Source organism: Amblyraja radiata, chromosome 3 (genome assembly GCF_010909765.2).
Source record: "Amblyraja radiata isolate CabotCenter1 chromosome 3, sAmbRad1.1.pri, whole genome shotgun sequence".
Classification (NCBI taxonomy): domain Eukaryota; kingdom Metazoa; phylum Chordata; class Chondrichthyes; order Rajiformes; family Rajidae; genus Amblyraja; species Amblyraja radiata.
In genome coordinates, this window is record NC_045958.1 from 100,912,092 (window position 1) to 100,935,076 (window position 22,985).

Here is a 22,985-nt window from a genome sequence, read left to right on the forward strand (position 1 = left end):
GTCTCCAACTACAATCTATCTTTGTCCCGCCCACTCCCCTGACATCAGTCTGAAGAAGGGTCACATCCCAAAAGGCCACCCATTCTTTCGCTCCAGTGGTTCTGTCTGACCCGCTGAGTTACTCCAGCATTTTGTGTCTACCTATAGCAAATTAATTGTCTCGCGTAGCGATAATATGCTTTCTAAATCAAGCAGCAGTTAATTTTTTAAGCACCGCTAAACTAAGTGCATACTTTAAATATTTTCAGAATTAATCTCAAATTAGTAAATCACCAGCCTATGGTTCTAGAGCAAGGAACAAACTGCTGGAGGGACACCGCAGGTTAGGCAGGATCTGTGGCGGGAAATGGATGGACAATGTTTTGTGTCGGGACCCTTCATAAAGCAGATGGAGTGGAGATGAGCTAGCTAGTGGAACAAGATCCGGCAAGTTATAGGTGGTTTCAAGGTAAGGAAGGGTTGATGCAGATAAGCCAGGTGGGGAAGACAAGGGTGGAGATATTAACCTAGGCTGCAGGTTCTGTGGAGAAGATAAAAAGGAGCAGTGGAATCAGAAAGAAAGGGAAAAAGTGGAAGTGAACAAAATGGAGAGCGAAATGTAGAACCAGAGGAAGAGATGGTGAGAAGGAGGAAATGCAGGGGTGGGGGAATGGTGCAGTGAGGGGAGAAAACTGGGAACCCAGAATAGGATGACGTGAGTGTTGAGCTGATGGATGATGTGGAGGAGAGGGAAGGAACCGGATGATGGGGGTAGGGGGAGTGGAAAACCTTGGGTCCTGCACTAAAAAGTACTTAGAAAAGCTGAAGATGAAACTCATCCAATGTAATCTAAATTCCATGAGGAAGAGCTATTCCAAATAACCAGTTTTGAATGTGAAAACTGATGAAAATTTGGGAACAAGGTCAGACAACTATATGCAAGTTAATTTCAAATATTTAAAGCCCATGACTTTTAACTTCAAGAGGCAACAGAAAGTGGTCGGAAGCAGACAAATAGATTGACGCAACGCGTGACCTGTCCATTTCCCTCCACAGATCCACTGACCCACCAAATCTATCCGGCAGTTTGTTTTATGCTCAAGATTCCAGCACCTGCAGTCTCGTGTCTTTTAATAGGTAGTGAGTTAAAAAGGGTACAGAACAGCAGCAATGAATCAGATAGGATGAGCTAGCTCTGATGGAAAGCTGGTTCAGCCACATTGAAACAAACAGCCTTCCACGGTGCTGAAATTATAATTTTAATATAATTAGCCCAGTCTTGCACCTTAATGTGCTTCTTCAAATCAAAGCAACGTGAAAAGGTTATATACTCTTAGAGATAACCAATGGACACATGACGTAGGCACAAATTAAAAATTATGTTGCTATTTTCAGTATTTTGATTTGATCTTGTGCAACAAATATAGTTAAAAGCTCTCAGAATATATAACGTCACACTTTGTTAAATACTTCCCTCTGTTCATCAGACCCAACCACAATTATATCGAGAAAACCATGGAAACAAACACCTCATCCACCACTGTAGTTCAATTATAATTTTAAATACAATTTTATCCCATTTCACTTAATGCAAGTTTATTAATTGAAGAACATCTTAAATTTACTAGAATAAGTTTAACTTACTAAATAACAGATGTATTATAAGGATACTAACCCATATATATTTCACTGCTTTCCTTTTCACTCCACACACGGGTTGATTTGAAACCTTCGACTTCAGATGGCCTTTTCTCATTGTTATAAACTACACAAATCATAAACAGTTAAATTATTTAGCAAATTCAAATAACTTCTGATGTAACTATATTGGAAGATACTCCATTAAAATCATTTATTGATTAAAGACCCAGAGCTTACACAACTACAAACAAGATAAACATTGTTTTCTGAAGGATAATCACACATCAGATGGACAAAGAACACAAATCCTTCCATTTTTCTAAAAAATGTAATAGCTTATTTGTTTTACATACCAATAAAACTGTACTTGTATTAATGGGTGAATTACACGTTCCAGTGCAGAGAAAGAAGAGCAAAGTTAAAGCTTAAAGAGAACCTGATTGGTAAGGTTCATTGCAATTAGATATTTTCCAGTATTCAGAGTCTACAGGAGGGCAAGAACAACAATTAGGCAAATTGTTCTCACGAGAGATAAACCTAACATGAAGTGGCTCTGTTAAATCATGAGCTAATTTTCATGAGATAATTTCTACCTAATTTCATGATTTGGTTGAAGCAGAAGTGAAAACATTTCAAAATGGCAACTTAGTTTTTATTTAGTTTTAGTTTTAATTTTAGAGCTGCAGTGCAGGCCCTTCAGCCCACCGGGTCCGCGCCGACCAGTGATCCCACACATTAACACTGTCCTACAAACCTGTACGTCTTTGGAGCGTGGGAGGAAACCGAAGATCTCAGAGAAAACCCACGAAGGTCACGGGGAGAACGTACAAACTCCATACAGACAGCACCCGTAGTCTCCGGCGCTGCATTCGATGTAAGGCAGCAGCTCTACCGCTGCGCCACTGTTACCACCCATTCAGAAGATTGTTGGAAGTGACAGTATGCAACTGAAACTACCAATAAAGATTTAGGGATGAGAAGGGGAACAAGTCCATGATACAATTTTTAAGATGGCATTTTATTAATGCAAAACATTATTTCTGAAAGAATTTATATACTTCAAATAATCCTCATTGAAAATACGCAACTGAAGTAAAAATTGAATAGAAAATAAATACGTAAACAAAAAAAATTCTGTTCAAGGAAAATCTGCAGACAACAGAGACTAAGAGTTTCAGAATCATTATTTTTAATTTATTCATGACTTTAAGCTTCACATGGTATAAAGTGTGGAAGAAGAAAATCCTTGGTGAAATAACCTCTTATTGTGTGATAAGAACAAAAGAACAAAACAATTATTATGCTCAATTGTTTATACTTTGAGATGCCTGCTACAGGTAGTCCAGGCCTCAGAAGCATACAGGTGGGCAGGGATCACTGATACCTGGTACACTATGAGCTTTGCACCAGATCCAAGTTTTTGCCATTCAAATAACAACCCTCTCCTCACTCAACGAAAGAAATTGAAGATAATGGTGAAATCCAACCTTGCTACCTGGTGTACAATTGGCAGACAACACCACAGTAGCAGGATCAGATCTCAAACAACAAGTCCCAGTACAAGAGCTTAGTAACATGGTGTCAGGATAACAATCTCTCCCTCAATGTCAACAAAACAAAGGAACTTATCATCGATTTCAGGAAGCGGGTTCGAGTTTAACCCATCTGGGGTGCTGTGGTGGAAATGAGCCTCGAGTTCCTAGGTGTTTCAAGACCCTCAAGTTCCTCAGTGTAAACATTCCGACCAATTTATCCTATGCCAATTACATTGATATTGCAGTGAAAAAAGGCACACCGATGCCTCTACTTTCTCAGAAGGCTAAGGAAATTCAGCAAGCCTCAAATTACTTTTTCCAACTGTTGCAGGTGCACCAGAGAAAACAACCTATCCGGATACACCACATCTTGGTATGGTAACTGCTTTGTCCAAGACCGCAAGAAACTGTAAAGCGTTGTGAATGCTGTCCAGTCCATCAAACAGAGCAGCCATCCCTCCAGTAGCACCATATACAATTCCCTCTGCCTCGGAAAAGCAGCCTTCAGGTAGACGATACAAAAGTGTGAAACCACGTACCACCCCACTCTAGAACAGATTTGTTCCCACTCTTTGCATACTTTTGATGCTCCTCACATTTTAAGATGAATTATTTACCTCCTAACCTTTCTCATTGCGGCCCATGCAATTTTCTTTCTGCACTTTCTCTTTCCCTGTAACAATTTGGACAATATTCATTCCCCCCCCCCCCTCTTTTGCACTACCTTGATGTATATATGTGCGATATGATCTGCCTGGAGGGAATGCAAAACAATGTTTTTCACTGTGTCGTTGCACATATACAATAATAATAAACCCAAGTTATGTGATCAGGTTATGAACAAACCAAAGTTTTCTGAATCAAAGGCAAGAATTATTAAATCATAAACTAATAGTACGGCAAGTAACTTATGCTTTATATACAATAAATACTTCTGACCTGTGTTGAATTTACTATTTTCCTCTGTAGTACTCTGTCTTGTGTCACTGTCATTCTCAAAGCTACCACCAAAATCTTGGAGGAAACAAAAACAAATTATATATATATATATACATACTTAGTAAAACCTGATAAGTGCATTGACTATTTATTGGAAGAAGGAGCATTGAATATGGTTCCATATTTCAAATGGGCAATTGTGTGTTCACTTGTACTTCTCGCAAACCATGGGCAGCAACTGAGAATGCTGGTCATGAAGAACATTTCTTCCGCACCTTCCACTATCTGTTTAGCTGCTGGGTCTTAAGAGTCTAATTTTCCAGACACTGAGACTAGTTCACATGTACAAAGATTCTGCGAGCTATAAGTACATTTCCTTCTGACCCAGACACATGTTCAAAGATGAAATCCAAGATTATAAAATAGATTTTACGTAGTGATTGGCACAATTTTATTTCATTTTTTCTTGTCCATGAAAGACCTATTTCAGACTGGCCTTCTGTGACTTAATAAGAGATGAAAAAGTAGATTTGAATTGTGCCAATCACTGGGGGAAAATCTGTTACAGTCAACACTTAAATCTAAAATCTGTCTGACCAAAGGTGGATGAGCCTTCCAGCAACATATTCACAGGCAACAGCAGATGGTGAGCTAATTAAATATTTACCAAGGAAATTATTACTGACAATGATGGAGAAGGAAAATGTCTCCAAATATTAAAAGATTCAAAGCTGAGCCATGCTCACACTGAACTCCACCTCCAATTCCCAGTTTATACGTTATTTATCTATTTCTTGGCAATGGGATCACTACAACAGGCTCGAGATATTAAGGAAAAATAAATCAGTGTAGGTCTTTACTGTTAATGGTGGTTAGTGTATATCAGATGAAGATTAAGCCAAGTTCAGCAGCAATGTTATTTTCATCCCCATGGTATTCCAAGAGAACAGGTTCAAGGATCTGATTCCTAGATCAGAATAAGGCTCACTTGTCTGTTTAGTTGCAAATCAGTTTGATTGGCAAGAGAAGACAAAAACAATACTGGTTGTGGTATGCGCGGGGTCGTTTTACAACAGCGCACCTCTCTCTCTCTCTCTCTGCGGCGCTGATCGTGACTCAGCCCGTCGGTGAACACCTCTCGTATATGAACACATCAGATTTAATGGCACGAAAGAGAACAAAAAGAATACTTGTCTTGGTATGCGCGGGGTCCATTTTACAGGAGCGCGCCTCCCTCTCTACATCGGTGAGACTAAGCGCAGGCTTGGCGATTGTTTCGCCCAACACCTCCGCTCAGTTCACATTAACCAATCTGATCATCCGGTGGCTCAGAACTTCAACTCCCCCTCCTATTCCGAATCCAACCTTTCTGTCCTGGGCCTCCTCCATGGCCAGAGTGAGTACCACCGCAAATTGGTGGAGCAGCACCTCATATTTCACTTGGGTAGTTTACACCCCAGCGGTATGAACATTGACTTCTCCAATTTCAGGTAGTTCTTGCTTTCTCCCTCCTTCCCCTCCCCTTCCCAGCTCTCCCACAGCCTACCGTCTCCACCTCTTCCTTTCTTCTTCCTGCGCCCCCCCCCCACCCCCACATCAGTCTGAAGAAGGATCTCCGCCCGAAACGTCACTTATTCCTTCGGTCCATACATGCTGCCTCACCCGCTGAGTTTCTCCAGCATTTTTGTCCAACTTCGTTCTTTCTTAAACAAGTTTCTCTCTCTTTCTCTCTGTCACAATTACCACGCCACCAGACACTTGAAACTCTTTCCACACTCCTCCCCTGAGCTATTAGCAGTTACACCTGCATTTAATCTGTTCCCCTAATCTATCTCTGGGTATAAATACCTGAAATCACCACCAATTGGGTGCCGACTAAGCAGTTCTGCATTCTATCGGTTCAATAGCAGTTATAAGTTCTGTTGGTTCTAGGTCTATAATCTTTCGGTTCCATTCGCTTTTGGGTTTTCTTCAGTACTTCTCAGTGGGCTTGCATTTGAGTTCTTTCCATTTCGATGCCTTCTGACAGATTAGTCGACCAGTATGGACTCGGCAGGCAATTCTGATCAGCCCGACCGGAGTCTTGGTGCTCCCAGTTCTGACCCAGATGATTTACTAGCTTGGTGGTGGCAGGGCTGTTCAACTTCAAGGCTCCACTCTGGGCGCCCATGAGGCTCGAATAGACCAATTTGTAACAACCATCCAGCAATTGGCAAACAGTCAGCAAGGTCCTGTCACACCTTGCACCGCCGCCAATTCCTCCCGTCTCTGCTGATGCCTCTCCACCTCCATCCACTTCCAGCCGTATCCAGCCCATTCAGGAACCAGTTCTTTCCACTCCGAAGAAGTAGCAAGGCAATCCCTCTACCTACAGGTCATTCCTATCCTAGTGCTCCTTGGTTTCTGAGCTACAACCGTCCCGCTTCAGTGTAGAACCCTCCAAAGTAGCCGATGCCATCTCCCTGCTATCAGGACGTGCTTCAGCCTGGGGTACAGCTGCCTGGGAGAGACGGCTAGACTTCTGCCAGGGCTTTGCCTGTTTTTCAGCAGAGCTGAGAAAGATTTTCTACCACCTTTTGGTCGGAAGAGAGGCAGCCCAGAGGATGCTGCATCTCCACCAATTGCTCTCTTGCCAATTACGATATTGATTTTCGAACCACTGCTTTAGAGAGCAGTTGGCATGATACCGCTCTGCCCAGTATCTTCATCCATGGCCTCAACGAGAACCTGAAGGATGAGTTGGCCTCTCGGGACCTTCCCTCGGATCTGGATGCACTGATTGATTTAACTATCCGGATAATTAGCTCCGAGAGCGAAAGCGAGACAAGCTATCAGCAGCTCTCAAACAGGGTCCTTACCCATCGCACTGCTCTCGTCAGAGTCAACCGATTGTCTCACTTCCCTCGGGAAGAAGCCCCACGCATCCCGGTACTGATCCAGTGGAGGGGAAACCTATGCAGATTTGCCACACGAGGCTACGTGAGGCCAAGAGCCAGAGACGCATATGGAAGAGGTGTTGTCTCTACTGTGGAGGTCCCGGACACTTCATCGCTGCTTGCCCGGTAAAAGCCAACGCTCCCCAGCAAGAGAGGAATTATGGGTGAGCAAGGTTTATTTCCCTCCTATTTCCACCAGGCTCACTCCGATTACGGCACGCGTTGGAGACATGCTATTGAAACAATGCTCTGATTGACTCTGGAGCAGATGATAGCTTAATTGATATCACTGTTGCTCGGAAATTTCTGATTCCCACCGTTAAAGTAGAAGATCCTCAAGCCAGTGCACTTGATGGAAGAATTGTTATGGCTTCACTCTCTACTCTCCCTCGAGAACTTTGAGTTAATGGAAACCACCCGGAAAGAATCAGTTGTTCCTGCTAAATTCACCTCGTGTCCCTGTCGTTCTGGGTCGGCCTTGGCTGACTACTCACAACCCCCTGTAAACTGGTCCACTGGCAAGGTCTCCACTTGGGGAGAGGATTGTCACGTTAATTGTCTTCGCTCCGCTTGACAACCCTTCACCTCTGTGTTCGTTACTCCTAGTGACAATCCTGACCTGTCCAAAGTACATTCCAAGCCACCTCTTTACCTCCTCACCGCCCTTATGATTATGCCATTGACTTATTGCCCGGTGCTTCTCCACCCCGCGGCCGTCTGTACTCGCTCTCTGCTCCTGAGGCCAACGTCATGGAGAGATACATTTCGGAGTCTCTGGCAGTTGCTTTAATTCGTCCATCCTCTTCTCCCGCCGGAGCGGGATTTTTCTTTGTGAGTAACAAGGGTGGCGACCTTCACCCTTGCACTGAATATCGAAGCCTGAATGACATCACTGTCAAAAACCGTCACCCCTTGCCACTCATCTGCTCCGTCTTCAACTGCCTGCAGCATGCCACCATGTTTACCAAGCAGGATCTACGCACTGCCTACCATTTGGTTCGCATCAAGGAAGGAGATGAGTGGAAGACAGCCTTCAACACACCCAGCGGGCATTACTAGTACCTCGTAATGCCTATCGGCCGGACCAACACCCCGGCTGTCTGCCAGGCCCTGGTCAATGATGTGCTCCGGGACATGCTGAACCGGTTTGTCTTCATTTACTTGGATGACATCCTTGTCTACTCTGGCTCTGCAACGGAACATACCCGCCATGTCCATCTCATCCTGCAGTGGCTGTGGGAGAACCAGCTGTTCGTCAAGGCTGAGAAGTGTGAGTTCCACCAGCCCACGGTGTCCTTCCTGGGATACATCCTCTCTGCTGGCCATGTCGAGATGGATCCAGGAAAGGTGAGAGCAGTGCTAGATTGGTCTGAGCCTTCCAGTCGGAGGGAGCTGCAACGCTTCCTCGGCATCGCCAATTTTAACCACAACTACAGCATCCTGGCTGCTCTTCTCGCATCTACCTCCTTCAAGTTTGCCGGGGTTCCATCCACAATCTAATGGTCAGTCGGAGAGAGCCAACCAGGCGCTGGAGACCACCCCACGTTGCCTGGTGTCCGCCAACCCAACCACCTGGTTTAGCATATTGGTATGCATCGAATATGCCCACAATTCTCTGCCCAGTTCTGCCATTGGTCTGTCTTCATTCCACTGCTCCATTGGTTATCAGCAATTCCTGTTCCCAGACCAAGAAGAGGAGGGGGCTCCGATCCCTCTGCCCAGGTGTTTGTGCGCCGCGTTCGTCGGTCATGGATGGAGGCTCGTTCTGCCCTGCTCCGCACCGCTTCCAGGTACAGACAATAGGCAGATTTTCACCGGACCCCTGCCCCTCGCTATCACCCTGGTCAGAGGGTATGGCTGTCCACCCGAGATCTCCCCCTCCTTGTTGAGTCCCGTACGTTGGCACCCCGGTTTATTGGCCCATTCTCAATTCTCAAGAACATTAACCACGCTGCTGTCCACCTTATACTGCCCCGGTCTATGCGGATTCACACCTTCCACGTATCCCATGTTAAGCGTGTGTCCTCCAGCTCCCTGTCTCCCGCTCCTCTGCTAGCCCGCATCATTGAAAGTGGTCCGGTGTACACGGTGAAACAACTGCTGAAGTCCCGGTGGCGTGGCAGAGGGATCCAGTATCTGGTTGATGGGGAGAGCAACGGTCCAGATGAGAGGAGCTGCATTCCTGCCCTTGACATCCTGGACCCCTCCCCGATCCGTGACTTTCATCAGCAGTATCCGAACCAGCCAAAGAGGATGCCAGGAGGCATCCGTGGGAGGGGGGGCTACTGTCATACTTGCCACACCTCCAGACACTTGAGACTCTTTCCACACTCCTCCCCTGAGCTATTCAGAGTTGCACCTACATTTAATCTGCTCCCCTAATCTCTCTGGGTATAAATACCTGAGTTCATCACCAATCGGGTGCCAACTAATCAGTCTGAGTGTCTATATCTTTTGTTTCCATTCATGTACATACATCAGAAGGTGCAACTCGAAAGCCAACAAGATCATGGGAGACCCTTCCACACCAGCAACGGACTGTTCCAGTTGCTACAGTCAGACAAACGCCTCCGTTGCCATGCTGTGAGAACAGAGTATGAGAAGGATTTTCTTCCCAGAGGCCATGAGGACTGTAAACTCCTATCTCACTTTACAGGGACTAACTTTACTGTACTATTTTATATATATTTTTTTTAAATCGCTGTTTTTTTTTCCTTTTTCTTTCCTCCCACAAATATGTAATATGTGATTCTGTTCCATTCTGTTTGTTTGTTGCTTGTTTTTTTGCACAATCCGCGAGCAATGCCCCTTTTCATTTCGCTGCACATCTCGTATGTGTATGTGACGAATAAACTCGACTTGACTTGGCTTGGATTTTGGGTTTTCTTCAGTACTTCTCGATGAGCCTGCATTCGAGTCCTTTCCATTTTGGAGCCATCTGACACTCTGCCTCAATCCGCGGCACTGATCGAGACTCAGCCCATCGGTGAACCCCTCTCGTACATGAACTTGAACTGACTTCTGGCTTACTGTCGCCTTCCTTAATACAGGTAATAAAGCAGGTGTTGAAATAACCGTCTGTAAGTCCTGCCAATAGCGCTGCTCCCAAATTTAATCTATAACCAATGGCAGGGGACTGCATTCCAGCACGCCCCCCCCACCTTTGAGAACAAAGCACTATCATCCGCAGACTGGCACGTAAAGCAATGCACAGCGCTGCAGACTTGGCGGGTAAAGGCTTAAACAGAGCGCTGTCGACTTGACGAGAGGGAATTTAAATAAAGAGCTGTCGGCTGCAGCACTATTGGCTTTATATATAGCTCTACCGGCCTTAAACATAGCGCTATAGCCACAGCACTACGGGTCAGACTATTTAGGAAAATTCTCGTATAACACATGGTACACATACCTATGAGCAAAGCCAAAGATTAAACAATCTATCCACATTTACTTTTTATTTGGACACAAGGATTTACAAGGTAGCTGGTCCTATAAAATAAATCGCATCAAGAAAATTGTAACATAATAAAATTCCTTTGAAAGAGTCCTCTTATTTTATACTAAAACATATTCACCACGGCACATCTTTGCTCTTAAACATCATACCTTCGTGCTCAAGATTTCCATCGTCTCCTGCCTCTGAAGATTCTTGATAATCTGCTGACTGCCCTGGTCCACTGCTATTAAAAACAGGCCTTAAAGTAAATGAGATAAATCCATTAATATACCACTGCTAAAATTTGTGAAATTATGAACAGTCTGAAATTTGTTTTACCACTAGGATAATTAATAACATTTTTGTGGCTCTCAACCCTATCTGTGAGAATATCTACCAATGTGCACAGACGACCATTAATAGAGTAAGAAAGAACTGCAGATGCTGGTTTAAATCAGACATAAAATGCTGGAATAAATCAGCGGGACAGGCAGCATCTCTGGAGAGAAGGAATGGGTGACGTTTCGGGGTTGAGACCCTTCTTCAGACTCTTAATAGATGCATACTTGGCCTATTCAGTCCCCATGCCAGCTCCATCATTCAATAAGTTAGAAACATAGAACATAGAAATTAGGTGCAGGAGTAGGCCATTCGGCCCTTCGAACCTGCACCGCCATTCAATATGATCATGGCTGATCATCCAACTCAGTATCCCGTACCTGCCTTCTCTCCATACCCTCTGATCCCCTTAGCCACAAGGGCCACATCTAACTCCCTCTTAAATATAGCCAATGAACTGGCCTCAACTACCCTCTGTGGCAGAGAGTTCCAGAGATTCACCACCAGTTCAGGGATGATATTTCACCTCCACACCTCCTTCATTTTTGTGCATTTAACCCCATGTTCTTACATTCCCGAATAGCTAACTCCATTGAATGACAAATTCAACAATTATATTATAACATCATTATAATATCTAAATCACAGAAATATTTTGCACTTACACATTCCTGTCGATGTGTCCTTGCTTTAAAGTTTTCCTCCCTTTTACAGAGGTGCTGGCTTCTGGTTCACCACTCTCCTTGTTCTTGCCGCGTGTCTGTTCACAAGGTTGAGAAGGAACAGTCTTATCTTGGTTCTTTCTGGTGCCCATTGTAACATGATATGGAGTGGATGAGGGAACCTGTGGTTGTGTACAAGGTTGATCGGCAGGTCTCGTGATGGAGTTTCTGGGACTCATTACAACCCGAATTGGAGTCCCTGAAGAAACTTTGGTAATTTCTGAATGCTCATGAACAGCTTTTGGTGGACTCTTGATAACATAAGTAGCACTGAAGGATGCTGAAGATTCTTGCAAGGTTCTTTGTGAATTTTCTTTGGATTTTCTTTGCTCGATTTCTGTTGAAGTTGAAGAAACATGAGAAAGGCTTGTAAGCTGATCAGAGTCCTGCTCTTGTTCCACTTCATTCTTCCCACGCTCACTAATGTGGTGAATCTTTTGCTTTTGCTTTTTGCACCTGTGTTTGTCAAAGGATTTTGTCATTTCTTCAGCCTCTGAAAACAATCGCTTTTTTGGTTTGGTTGAGGCTGAAGTCCACTTTTTCTTTCTACTTTCCTTCTTAACTGATACATTTCTAATATGACGTTTTTTAGGTGGGCAATCTGGATTACAAACATTTTCAAAAATGTCTGCCTCCGAACTACATTCTTCTGTTTCCGATTGCTCATTTTGAGCTGATGAAGTTCCTTTTAAAAATGTCTTTGATATCTTCAATTGTGACTTTGCAGATTTTCCTGGTATCATTCTTTCTTGTAAATTAGCCTTCTGAGCTGGCAAATAATTTGTCTTCATCTCATTTTGCAGAAATGTGTCATCCTGTTGTACTATCCACCACTTTGGTGGTGGTCTAGTATCGCGTCGGCTCCTCGAACATACATTGAAAGTATTATCTTGGACAAGATTCTCTTCATCTTCATAGGGAGGAGGAATGCTTTTCTTTGAAGAGCTATGATTCCTCAGACATGTTTTCCTTTTTGACATTTCTTTTTTTACTGAAATAAAACACCAATATATTACATCAAAATAACAGTGAAGGGAAGGAGCTTCCCCTTTTTGTACCAACTCTCATATCAGGTTTTCCAAAGCACTTTACAAATTAGTTTGAGACGCATTCATAATGTTGCACATAGTTTGTTTCCAAGGTTCTAGAAAAAACAATATTATAAGATTACCTGTTCAGGTTACAATAAGGTGGTTAAGTGATAAATATTATGCAAAATACTAAACTTCCTTGTCATCTTCAAATAGTGCCAGGAGATCCTTTACAGTGCAGGAAGGAAATGCAGATGCTGATTTACATCGTAGACCCAAAAATGCTGGAGTAACTCAGCAGGACAGGCAGCATCTCTGGATAGAAGGAATGTGCGACGTTTCGGGTGGAGAAGAGATGCATTTTGTGTCTACCTTTGATCCTTTACAGTTTTCTGTTCTCAACTTGCTGAGAGTCGAGACCTCTGTACAGATACTTCAAGTGCATTGATCACTTGTCTCCAATTTGAGTATAAATCTATTATTCCACATGGATGAAAAGTGGCAAGTGATATGTATAGTACAAATGAGCATCTCCAATAAAAAATCTCATGCCACTTGCTCTTGACATTCAATGCACCAGCCCACTCAATATATCTTCACTGTGGGCAATCATTTGCTGTGGAAGTTAGGGGTTTGCAGCCCAAGCAGATGACTCATTTAAAATAGAGTTTGCATCTGAAAACATCAGGGCAGATGACAAATAATATTATAATGAATCAATGCTCTGTGCATTAATGCTACGTGGGGTACCAATGTTATAAAGACAACACTGAAGACTTTGAATTCACGTAGCCATCAGCATGTCTCGACCCAAAACGTCATCCATTCCTTCTCTCCAGCGATGCTGCCAGTTCTGCTGAGTTACTCCAGCATATTGTGTCTACCTTCGATTTAAACCAGCATCTGTAGTTCTTTCCTAAGCATTAAATTAATGGCACATGTAGAAAATTAATCATTCCGATCACACAACTACTTTAAAATGTCGAGTTTGCAAAGTAACAAACATTGGAAATCAAATGTTCCAGGGTACTTACCTTTTAGGCAAGGATCAGAAAGAAGAACATTAAAGAATGAGTAAAAGGCAAAAGAGAAGAACCATAACTTAGAAATTAAGAAATAGAATCAGTTTGGATGGAAAAATATGCAATCGGCAGAAAACATTGCTGGTAGTTATATACAAGATCTCAAACAGCAATGTCAATGTGGAGAACAGTATACATCAGAAAATTCAAGATGCATGTAACAAAGATAATGTGAACAAGTACTCAAATCTCGATAAAGAATGCCAAACCAAATGAACATAATGTTATGAAGGATGAAATTGTGAAATGAAAGGAGCTTTTAAAATGATAGAACTTAATGTAAAAGATTGACAGCTAATTTGTTCAATCCTAAACCAGGATCTAAATCTTAATTAATAATAACAAAGGTATCAGACATCAAGCGACTATGCTAAATTAAAAACTAAATTGAATAGAAATTATTTAAAATCTAATTTAAATTCAAATATCGCCTATTTTAAAGGTTGTAATATAAAGTCACTAACAAGGAAAAGGAAGAAAGAATACACAAAGACACTAGTAAGGAAAAATAAAAACTGTTTTTCTCTTATCAATAATAGCATCTGGAAAGGAAAAGAATTCCCAAGAGCTAAAGTGGATCCTTTGAGGATGAAGGCAGGAAAAGGTACGTGAGGCAATAGCGAGGAAAATTTAGCAAATATTTTGTCTTTCTTCATAGAAGGCATGTGATTCCTTCCAGAGGTAGTGAAGGGCTTACATATTAGTATAGAAACAGGTATCGGAGAAATTAATAGATTAAAAGGTAATTATTGTCATAGCTTAATGACCTGTATCCTAAAACTTTGAAGTTGACAACTATGGAAATACACACATAGTAGCTGCGTTTCAAGAAACCTAGTGTTATATAAAATCGTAGTCTAAAAACAATTACATCAATGTGGAAAAAGGAGGTTAGTGACTAGAATGTTTCAGACTCGCAATAATAGTCTGTTTCGCACAAAAATGTTATAAACAAAGTTTCCAAAAATAATTCCCTCATGCGATGAAAGTAGTAGCTGGGCTCCTAAGGCACAATAGAAGATAGACACAAGAAGCTAGAGTAATTCAGAGGGTCAGGCAGCATCTCTAGAGGAAAGGAATGGGTGACTTTTCGGGTCGAGATCATTCTTCAGACCCAATAAAGACTTCTTAAGACACAATGGTGTTTGATTACTTACGAATGGCATACCTCTGCACCTATTTTCTATGTTTCTATATTCTAAGCCATTTATACTGTGAGTTGATGAATGCCCTACTGGATGTTTACAATCAGGAAGCACAGTTTCAGAATAAGCGGCTACTCATTCGGAACCAAAATTAGGGGAAATTTCTTCGCCCAGAGAGTGCCGAGTCTCTGGAAATTTCTATTCAAGAGAACTACAGAAGCTCAATCCCTAAGTATATTCAAGCGGGAAATTGGTAGGTTTTTGATATACTCAAAGGATTGAGGTACAGGAATAGTGCAAATAAGTGGCATTGAAGTGAAATCGTTCACAATAATATTCAACTGCAAAAATGGCCTACTTATGCTGTTTATTTACTTTGTTTTTAGTAAATTGGTCACTTAAACTAATCTTGTGAAATTTCTTGTTATAAACCTGTTAAATTCCATAGAATTTCAATTAGCCCAAGAGGGCAGAGTAAATGCACATATGAGTCTCTTCCATTACACTAGAATACCTTCTACCAATGCTTCTCATTTGTACTTAGCCACACTAAATTACATTATTAATACTGAAATGGGACATGTTAATTACGTGTACAGTTGGTGAAAATTTGCTCAGATGTATCAATGTTAATCAAATGCACTGATCATGCATCGGTTAACCATATTCCATACAAACTAAAGTGAATTATTCACTTTCAACAGTAAAACTTCAAAAATAAGTTGAAAAATGGCCTACGCATGATTTTTTGAAAAGGTCCATCAATCTATGGTGGTAAATGAAATGTTATTTTTATTCTTCAAGAGTACAGAATTGCAATTTCATGGTCAGGGTAATGTTCAACATAGTCATAGAGTGATACAATGTGGAAACAGGCCCTTCGGCCCAACTTGTCCACACCGGCCAACATGTCCCAGCTACACTAGTCCCACCTGCCTGCGGTTGGTCCAAACCTGTCCTATCCATGTACCTGTCTAACTGTTTCTTAAACGATGGGATAGTCCCAGCCTCAACTTCCTCTTCTGGCAGCTTGTTCCATACACCCACCACCCACTGTGTGAAAAAGTTACCCCCTCGGATTCCTATTAAATCTTTCTCCTTGAACCTATGTCATCTGGTGCTCGATTCCCCTACTCTGGGCAAGAGGCTCTGTGCATCCACCCAATCTATTCCTCTCATGATTTTGTACACCTCCATAAGATCTCCCCTCAACCCCAAGGAATAGAGACCCAGCCTACTCAACCTCTCCCTATAGCTCACACCCTCTAGTCCTGGCAATATCCTCGTAAATCTTTTCTGAACCCTTTCCAGCTTGACAAAAACGTTTCTATAACATGGTGTCCAGAACTGAACACAATATTCTAAATGCAGTCTCACCAACATCTTAAACAACAGCAACATGACCTCCCAACTTCTATACTCAATACTCTGACTGATGAAGGCCAATGTGCCTAAAGTCTTTTGACCACCTTATAGAAACATAGAAAATAGGTGCAGGAGTAGGCCATTCGGCCCTTCGAGCCTGCACCGCCATTCAATATTATCATGGCTGATCATCCAACTCAGTATCCTGTACCTGCCTTCTCTCCATACCCCCCGATCCCTTTAGCCACAAGGGCCACATCTAACTCCCTCTTAAATATAGCCAATGAACTGGCCTCAACTACCTTCTGCGGCAGAGAATTCCAGAGATTCACCACTCTCTGTGTGAAAAAAGTTTTCCTCATCTCGGTCCTAAAAGATTTCCCCCTTATCCTTAAACTGTGACCCCTTGTTCTGGACTTCCCCAACATCGGGAACAATCTATCTGCGACTCGTCCTTTAAGGAACCATGCACCTGCATTCCTAGATCCCTCTGATCCACAACACTCCCCAGAGGCCTACCATTTACTGTGTAGGTCTTGCCCTTGTTAGACATCTCAAAATGCAACACCTCACACTTCTCTGTATTAAATTCCATCAACCATTCCTCAGCCCACCTGGCCAGATCCTGCTGCAATCTTTCACAACCATCTTCACTATCTGCAAAACCACTCACTTTTGTATCATCAGCAAACTTGCTGGGGTGGGAGATTGCAACCTTCAAGTGGTCCGCCCTGTTTCAAATAGAACAAGTTGTCCGAAGAAGAAGCAAGAAGAAGAAGCAAACTTGCTAATCGTGCCCTGTATGTTCTCATCCAAATGATTGATGTAGATGACAAACAGTAACAAGCCCAGCACCGAACCCTGAGGCACACCACTAGTCAAAGGCCTGCAGTCCGAGGAGCAAACTTCCACCATCACCCCCTGCTTCCTTCCATGGAGCCAATTTCTTATCCATTCAGCTATCTCTCCTTGGATCCCATGTGATCCAACCTTCCAGAGCAGCCAACCATGTGTCGAATGCCTTACTGAAATCCATGTACACAACATCTACAGCTCTGCCCTCATTTATCTTTTAGGTCACGTCTTCAAAAAAAAAATCAATCAGATTTGTGAGACACGACCTCCCACGTACAAAACCGTGCTGACTATCCCTAATCAGCCTCTGCCCATCCAAATGCCCGTATAACCTATCCCTCAGAATAACTTACAGTAATACAAGTGTAAAACATTCATTATGGGGGGGGGTCAAGCCACATGCAATGTGCAAAATATCCATCACCTGGTGACTGGACTTCGGTTACACTATTCAAAAACTTTTGTTTAAACTATGGACATTTATTTACCAATTTGTGTTTAGGCAGCCAAAGATGTGCCTTGACGATCAAGAACATTTATTAGCACCAGTTGGTTTACAGTGTGTCCGAACTCTTGGGTGTCAGTATATGGTAAAGGGCCTGTCCCACTGTACGAGGTCATTCAAGAGTTCTCCCAAGTTTCCCCTGATACGCTCGGAGAATTACGGGAATAGCCGTTCATAGGTACTCGGGGTTCTCGTGGACATTTTTCAACATGTTGAAAAAACGTCACGAGCTTACCGCATTTCCCGAGTACCTGCCGTTAGCGTTACAAGCCGCTAAGGTAAGTCCCGAGCTCCGACGTACCTGCTACATACATTCTACGTACTTACCACGAGTTTGATTTTGTTTTTAAACTCGGGAGAGCTCTTGGGTAAACTCGTACAGTGGGACAGGCCCTTAAGACATTTTTAATCCACTGAACTTGATTAAAAGCAGTGGTTATTTATGTGATGGAGATGAAGAGGTATTCAGGGAAGTACATCACAAACATTTGGTGTACAGGCTGTTTTCATGAACACACATCGAACAAATTCAACTGCTGCTGCGATCCCAATAAATGTAGTGAACCTTATGATCTGCCCCAGTCTCACTGTTGTTCCATGTAAACCGAGATCTGCAAACTGGTGTACTCAAAAGTCCAGGACCCTGTGATAAGCATATGCTGAAGCTGGGTGCAGCCACTGTGGGGAAGGGTCACAGTTTAGGACCCTCCTGACATTTCACACTCATTGGCTGAAATTGGCATTAGAAGACTTCAATATTATAAATAAATTATAATTGATGCACTAATTTTAAGTAACAGGCAAAACATGACATTATGAAAATGTTTATTTGAATGTTGAGCCAGAGTAGAATCTAGAACTAGAGGACATTGGTTTAAGGTGCATGATTTGATAAGAATCTGAGGGGCAACTTTTTCCATGGAGTGTGGTAAATAAACTAAAGGATATAATTCCTTATTTTTCCCATTGCCGAATAGTATAACAAATGTTGTCATTTTAGTCAATGCCTCTTATTCCATGGGCTAGACTGTTTTTTTATGAATCATCGGCATATAGCTAAATTTGTTTTGAAAAAAGGCACAATGAGATTTATGACATTCTCCAGTTAAAAATAAAATCTTGGTTTGAGAATCTGCATCAATACATAAATATATTCTGTCATAACATGTCAAAGCATTTCAGCAAGACGTACGGAAGATAAATACCACGCCAAGGAAGATTAATAGTTTTTTTGACAGGGCCCTGAAGATACAACTTACCGAAAAATCATATACGTCCTTTTCCCACAAGTATATGATTTAGGGACAAGATTTGCATATATTTATGCATTTTTCTGAAGTAATTGGAAACAGCTTGCAGCAGGGGATTCAGAGTGCAAGCAATGCACAAGATCAGAAAAATCTGACTCTTACATTTTGCTCTTGTAAAACATTTGTGATATATAATAATTATTTTCGATTTGGAAAAGCTATTTCTCATCAACTCATTGACAATGAATATCAGCCGACTATGATGACTAGAGAAAACTCAATTGTAAAGTATTAGATTACAATATCTTAATATAAGGCTGCAGTCGTCAAATAAAAAAATGATTACCTATTGCCTTCTGTTTTTGCTGCATCTTTCCTCTCTGGTTTTGAGATCTTGATCTTGCAACCAAAGGTAACTTTGCTTCCATTTCATTACAATCATTTATTGAACTTCCATATTCTGGGAGATTCTTAGGAATAATTCGATTGTGCTCAGATCTTCTGGGCTGTTCCTTTCTATTTTTATTTTCCTGATCATGAAAATTTGACTTTATTTCTTCTTGTTCTTTCATTAAGCTTTCAGATTCTAAAACCTTCTTAGAAGTGATCACACCCTGATCAAACCATTCAGCCTTTTCAGGACTGTTTTCATTCGACTTAACCTGGAAATTACATTGTTGGGGTAATAACTCTTGTTCGCGTAACTTTTCCTGCGCTTCATTCTCATCATCTTCAATTATAGATTTTTTTCTTGGTCGTGCAGACTTTTTCTTTTGTCTGGGAGGTAAACAAAATGTTGAGTGGGATGCAGATTCACTCTGCGCTTCCTCTTTGTCCTTCTCAGTATCATGATTCAAAGGACTTGCAGACCTTTTATGAGATTGTTTTTCATATTTAGCTTTGTTTTTTTTGTTCTGAGCTTGCAGTTTTTTGTTTGGATCTTTTGATTGAATGGTGAGTTTTCTTGCATTTGCTGTCTTCTGCGTTCTCCCTTTCTTTAGCATTGTCTTTGTATTATCATCAGATTGCTCTTCCTGTTCAGCTGGGACCTGTTTTTGTACAAAGGCTTTCTTTGGTATTGTAATCCATGATTTAAAACAGAAGTTCTCCTCTTCTTCCAATTCAAATTCAGGCTCAACATTAGGTGCTGAAGTAATAGGGATAACTCGTTTTGTGTGGGATAATGTAGATAAAGCTGGCCTACAAAGAAAAAAGTTTTATTTTAAAAGTTGGTAAATGTTTCTGCAGTGCAAAGATTATTATTGGTATTAAACCTAAACAAATGCACAAAAGTAGACATTACTTATTACAACACAGGAAGACCATGCCAGCTCCTAGCCGCACAATCCCATTCACCCTATCATGCTCCCACATCAAATTTCCTTTGTATATTTTAGCACTTAACTACACTAAGGGGTAAATTACTATTGCCAGTTAATTTACTAATGTTACTATTTTGGGATGTAGAACAAGAGCACCCGGCAGAAACAACATTGGAAGAATCCGGAAACTCCACACGGATAGCCCCGGACGTCAGGGTCACATGTGATCCCTGGAGCTGTGGGGATATTTATCCCACACCATCAGTTGCTGTGTAATTTGATTATCCTTGTCATTGATGCTATCTGTTCAACAGAAGCACTGTCACCCTGAAGCACTGGCAGTTCAAACAGCTGCCCGAACACAAGGAAACCACTTAGTTTTGGATTATTTAGTTATGGAAACTACACTTAGTTTCGATTACATTAAATGTCTAATGATTTTATTGTACAATCTGCATGGGAAAGCGAGAAGGCGTAAAACCATTCCTATTTTGTACATTTCTACGAGTTGTTAAATCATGTTGCTTCTACAACAAATAATTTATAAAAATTATAATGAGTTAGCAAAGGCACTAGATTATTAGAGAACATCCTGGCTCCACAATTGGTAAAACACCTCTGCTAAAAGTAAATAAAATCTGTGACAAAGCAACTCAAGGTTGATGCCATATGGTTCTCCTTTCAGATGTAACAAGAGGTCCCCAAAGCTGTTCATAAATCACATCTAAGGATATGATAAAAAATAGGTTTAAGAGAGAGGAGTTGCAATATAATTATACACCAGTAACAACATTTATGCTTGCATTAATTCAAAGCAGAACTTGAAATTTGATAGATGGCACCAATTTGGAACATAGTTAAAATTAAGAAAGGCAATATATTCAAACTTGTAGAATTTGTCCACTCACATAGACAAATAACGTAAATACAGATAACTGCAAGGAGGCCACTTTCAAACTAAAAAAGGCATAAATATAAAGAAACACAAGATTCAAAACCCAAATTATTAAAAAAATAGCTGTAAAGGTTTATTACGCTTTTCAAATAAATACTTGGGACTTATTTCTACAGAAATTGAATTGCATTAAACTTAAATATAGACTTGGTTCTACCCCTCTTGACACTTGGCTAGCTATGAAATAAAGACACAACCAAAACATACCCGCACCTGTTTACCTTGAAAAGTTTTTCTTTGGAAAATCTGGAAACATGACACAATTTGGAGAATTATCCCATAAAATTGATAAAGTAATAACATGATATCTGCATCCTCTGATTTGTTCCTTTCAGAAAGTTTAGACTATTCCTGAGTATGAGCAGAACCCACCAGAAAGTCACGCATTGTGGTACAGTCCCAGGAGTGGCCCTTACATATTCTGAATGGAGTCCAGCCCACATGCAGCCACTTTTAACATGATGCTGAGAGGGAAGGAAATTTCCAGCCGATTATTGGAGCAAAGGGGATGGGCACTGCAATCATTGCAGTTATGAAGTTCCATCTTCAAACTCTGAACACCATCCCGTCATGCAACAATACCACATCTACTAGAAACAAAATTAGAACCTTCAAGCATCATCGTCAACCTAACAAATTCAGTCCAACTAATTATCACATTATTAGCCTACTGTCAGGAAAGTGATAAAACAAAATGACTATCAAGTTACTTCCCCAACGATAAGCTGATAAGTTTGGGCTTTTATAATTTGATAAAGTTTGGCCAACTTTGTTCAACTCCATACCTCAAGGCAGTCTTGGGTCAACATGGGCAAAAGAGCTGAATTCCAGCATCATGACAAGGATTACTTCAAAAATTGACCAAGAATAGGATTAAGAAATCCCAGTAAAACTAAAGTCATTGGGAATCAGGGGATTTTTTTCGCTGGCTGGAGTTATTACTCGTGATTGTTGTTGGAAATAAATCTTAGTTTTCCAATTATTTCCTTCATAATGCATACAGGGACAACGCGGTGTGGACAATGACTGTACAGACACACTTGTGGCAGGGTGATCTCGCACAAACTGAATGTTTAAGAAGGAACTGCTGGAAAAATCGAAAGTAGACAAAAAATGCTGAAGAAACTCAGCGCGTGAGGCAGCATCAATGGAGAAAAAGGAGCAGGTGACGTTTTGGGTCGAGACCCTTCTTCAGACTTCTGAAGAAGGATCTCGACCCGAAACATCACCTACTCCTTTTCTCATTGATGCTGCCTCACCCGCTGAGTTTCTCCAGCATTTTTTGTTCACACGAATTGAAGGTTTATTTACAGTAATGGACGATGGTGAGACGGTCCAGGTTCGTGTGGGGATGCAATCCCTCGTCATCTGTGTGCAGGTGAGGATGTGCTGGCAGTCTCGTCCTCAAGAAGGCACTGGCAGTCTCGGGCTTGCCTGGTGGCTCAGTCTTGCCCCAAGAGGTGATACGGGCAGTCTCGGGGTTGTCCTAGCTTCTCAATCTTGGGCTCCGTGTGGGGCAGAAGTCTTCGTCATCTGTGGGCATGTGAGGAGCTACTGGCAGTCTCAGGCTTGTCTCGCAGCTCAAACTTGCTCTCTGTGACTGTCTTGGCTTAACCCTGCGGCTCAGTCTTGCTCCTAGTGGAAGTGGTGGTGTTGGGTTTGACCCAGCAGCTCAGTCTTGCTCTCCGTATGGGAACAGTTCTTCATCATCTGTGGATTCTTCGTCATCTGTGGGCACGTGAGAAATTGTCTCGGGCTTGTCCCGGAAGCTCACTCTTACCTTAAGTCTGCAAAGGGAAGCACAGCTAATAGCGAGGTACCCCACGTTCTCTAGGGCTGGCTAGAACTACCTTGGTTTGAAGGAGTAGGGCTAATGAGGTGCATGTGAGTTAAGTTCAGTCCGGAGCACTGTGCAGGGTGCTGCTATTTTCCGGCAGCTAGTCACTAT

At 41.9% G+C, this 22,985-nt stretch overlaps 1 protein-coding gene across 1 annotated transcript in view; it reads right to left on the reverse strand.

Annotated features, from left to right (window-relative positions):
- The window catches only part of cenpc (centromere protein C), a 75,073-nt gene that overhangs the window by 10,055 nt on the left and 42,033 nt on the right, over window positions 1-22,985 (reverse strand). Inside the window, exons 11-15 of the mRNA XM_033018424.1 lie at window positions 19,107-19,960; window positions 11,471-12,518; window positions 10,637-10,725; window positions 4,095-4,169; window positions 1,655-1,744 (exon numbers count right to left, since the gene is read on the reverse strand). Of these exons, the coding sequence (XP_032874315.1) occupies window positions 1,655-1,744; window positions 4,095-4,169; window positions 10,637-10,725; window positions 11,471-12,518; window positions 19,107-19,960 (2,156 nt within the window). The remainder of the gene's footprint in view (window positions 1-1,654; window positions 1,745-4,094; window positions 4,170-10,636; window positions 10,726-11,470; window positions 12,519-19,106; window positions 19,961-22,985) is intronic.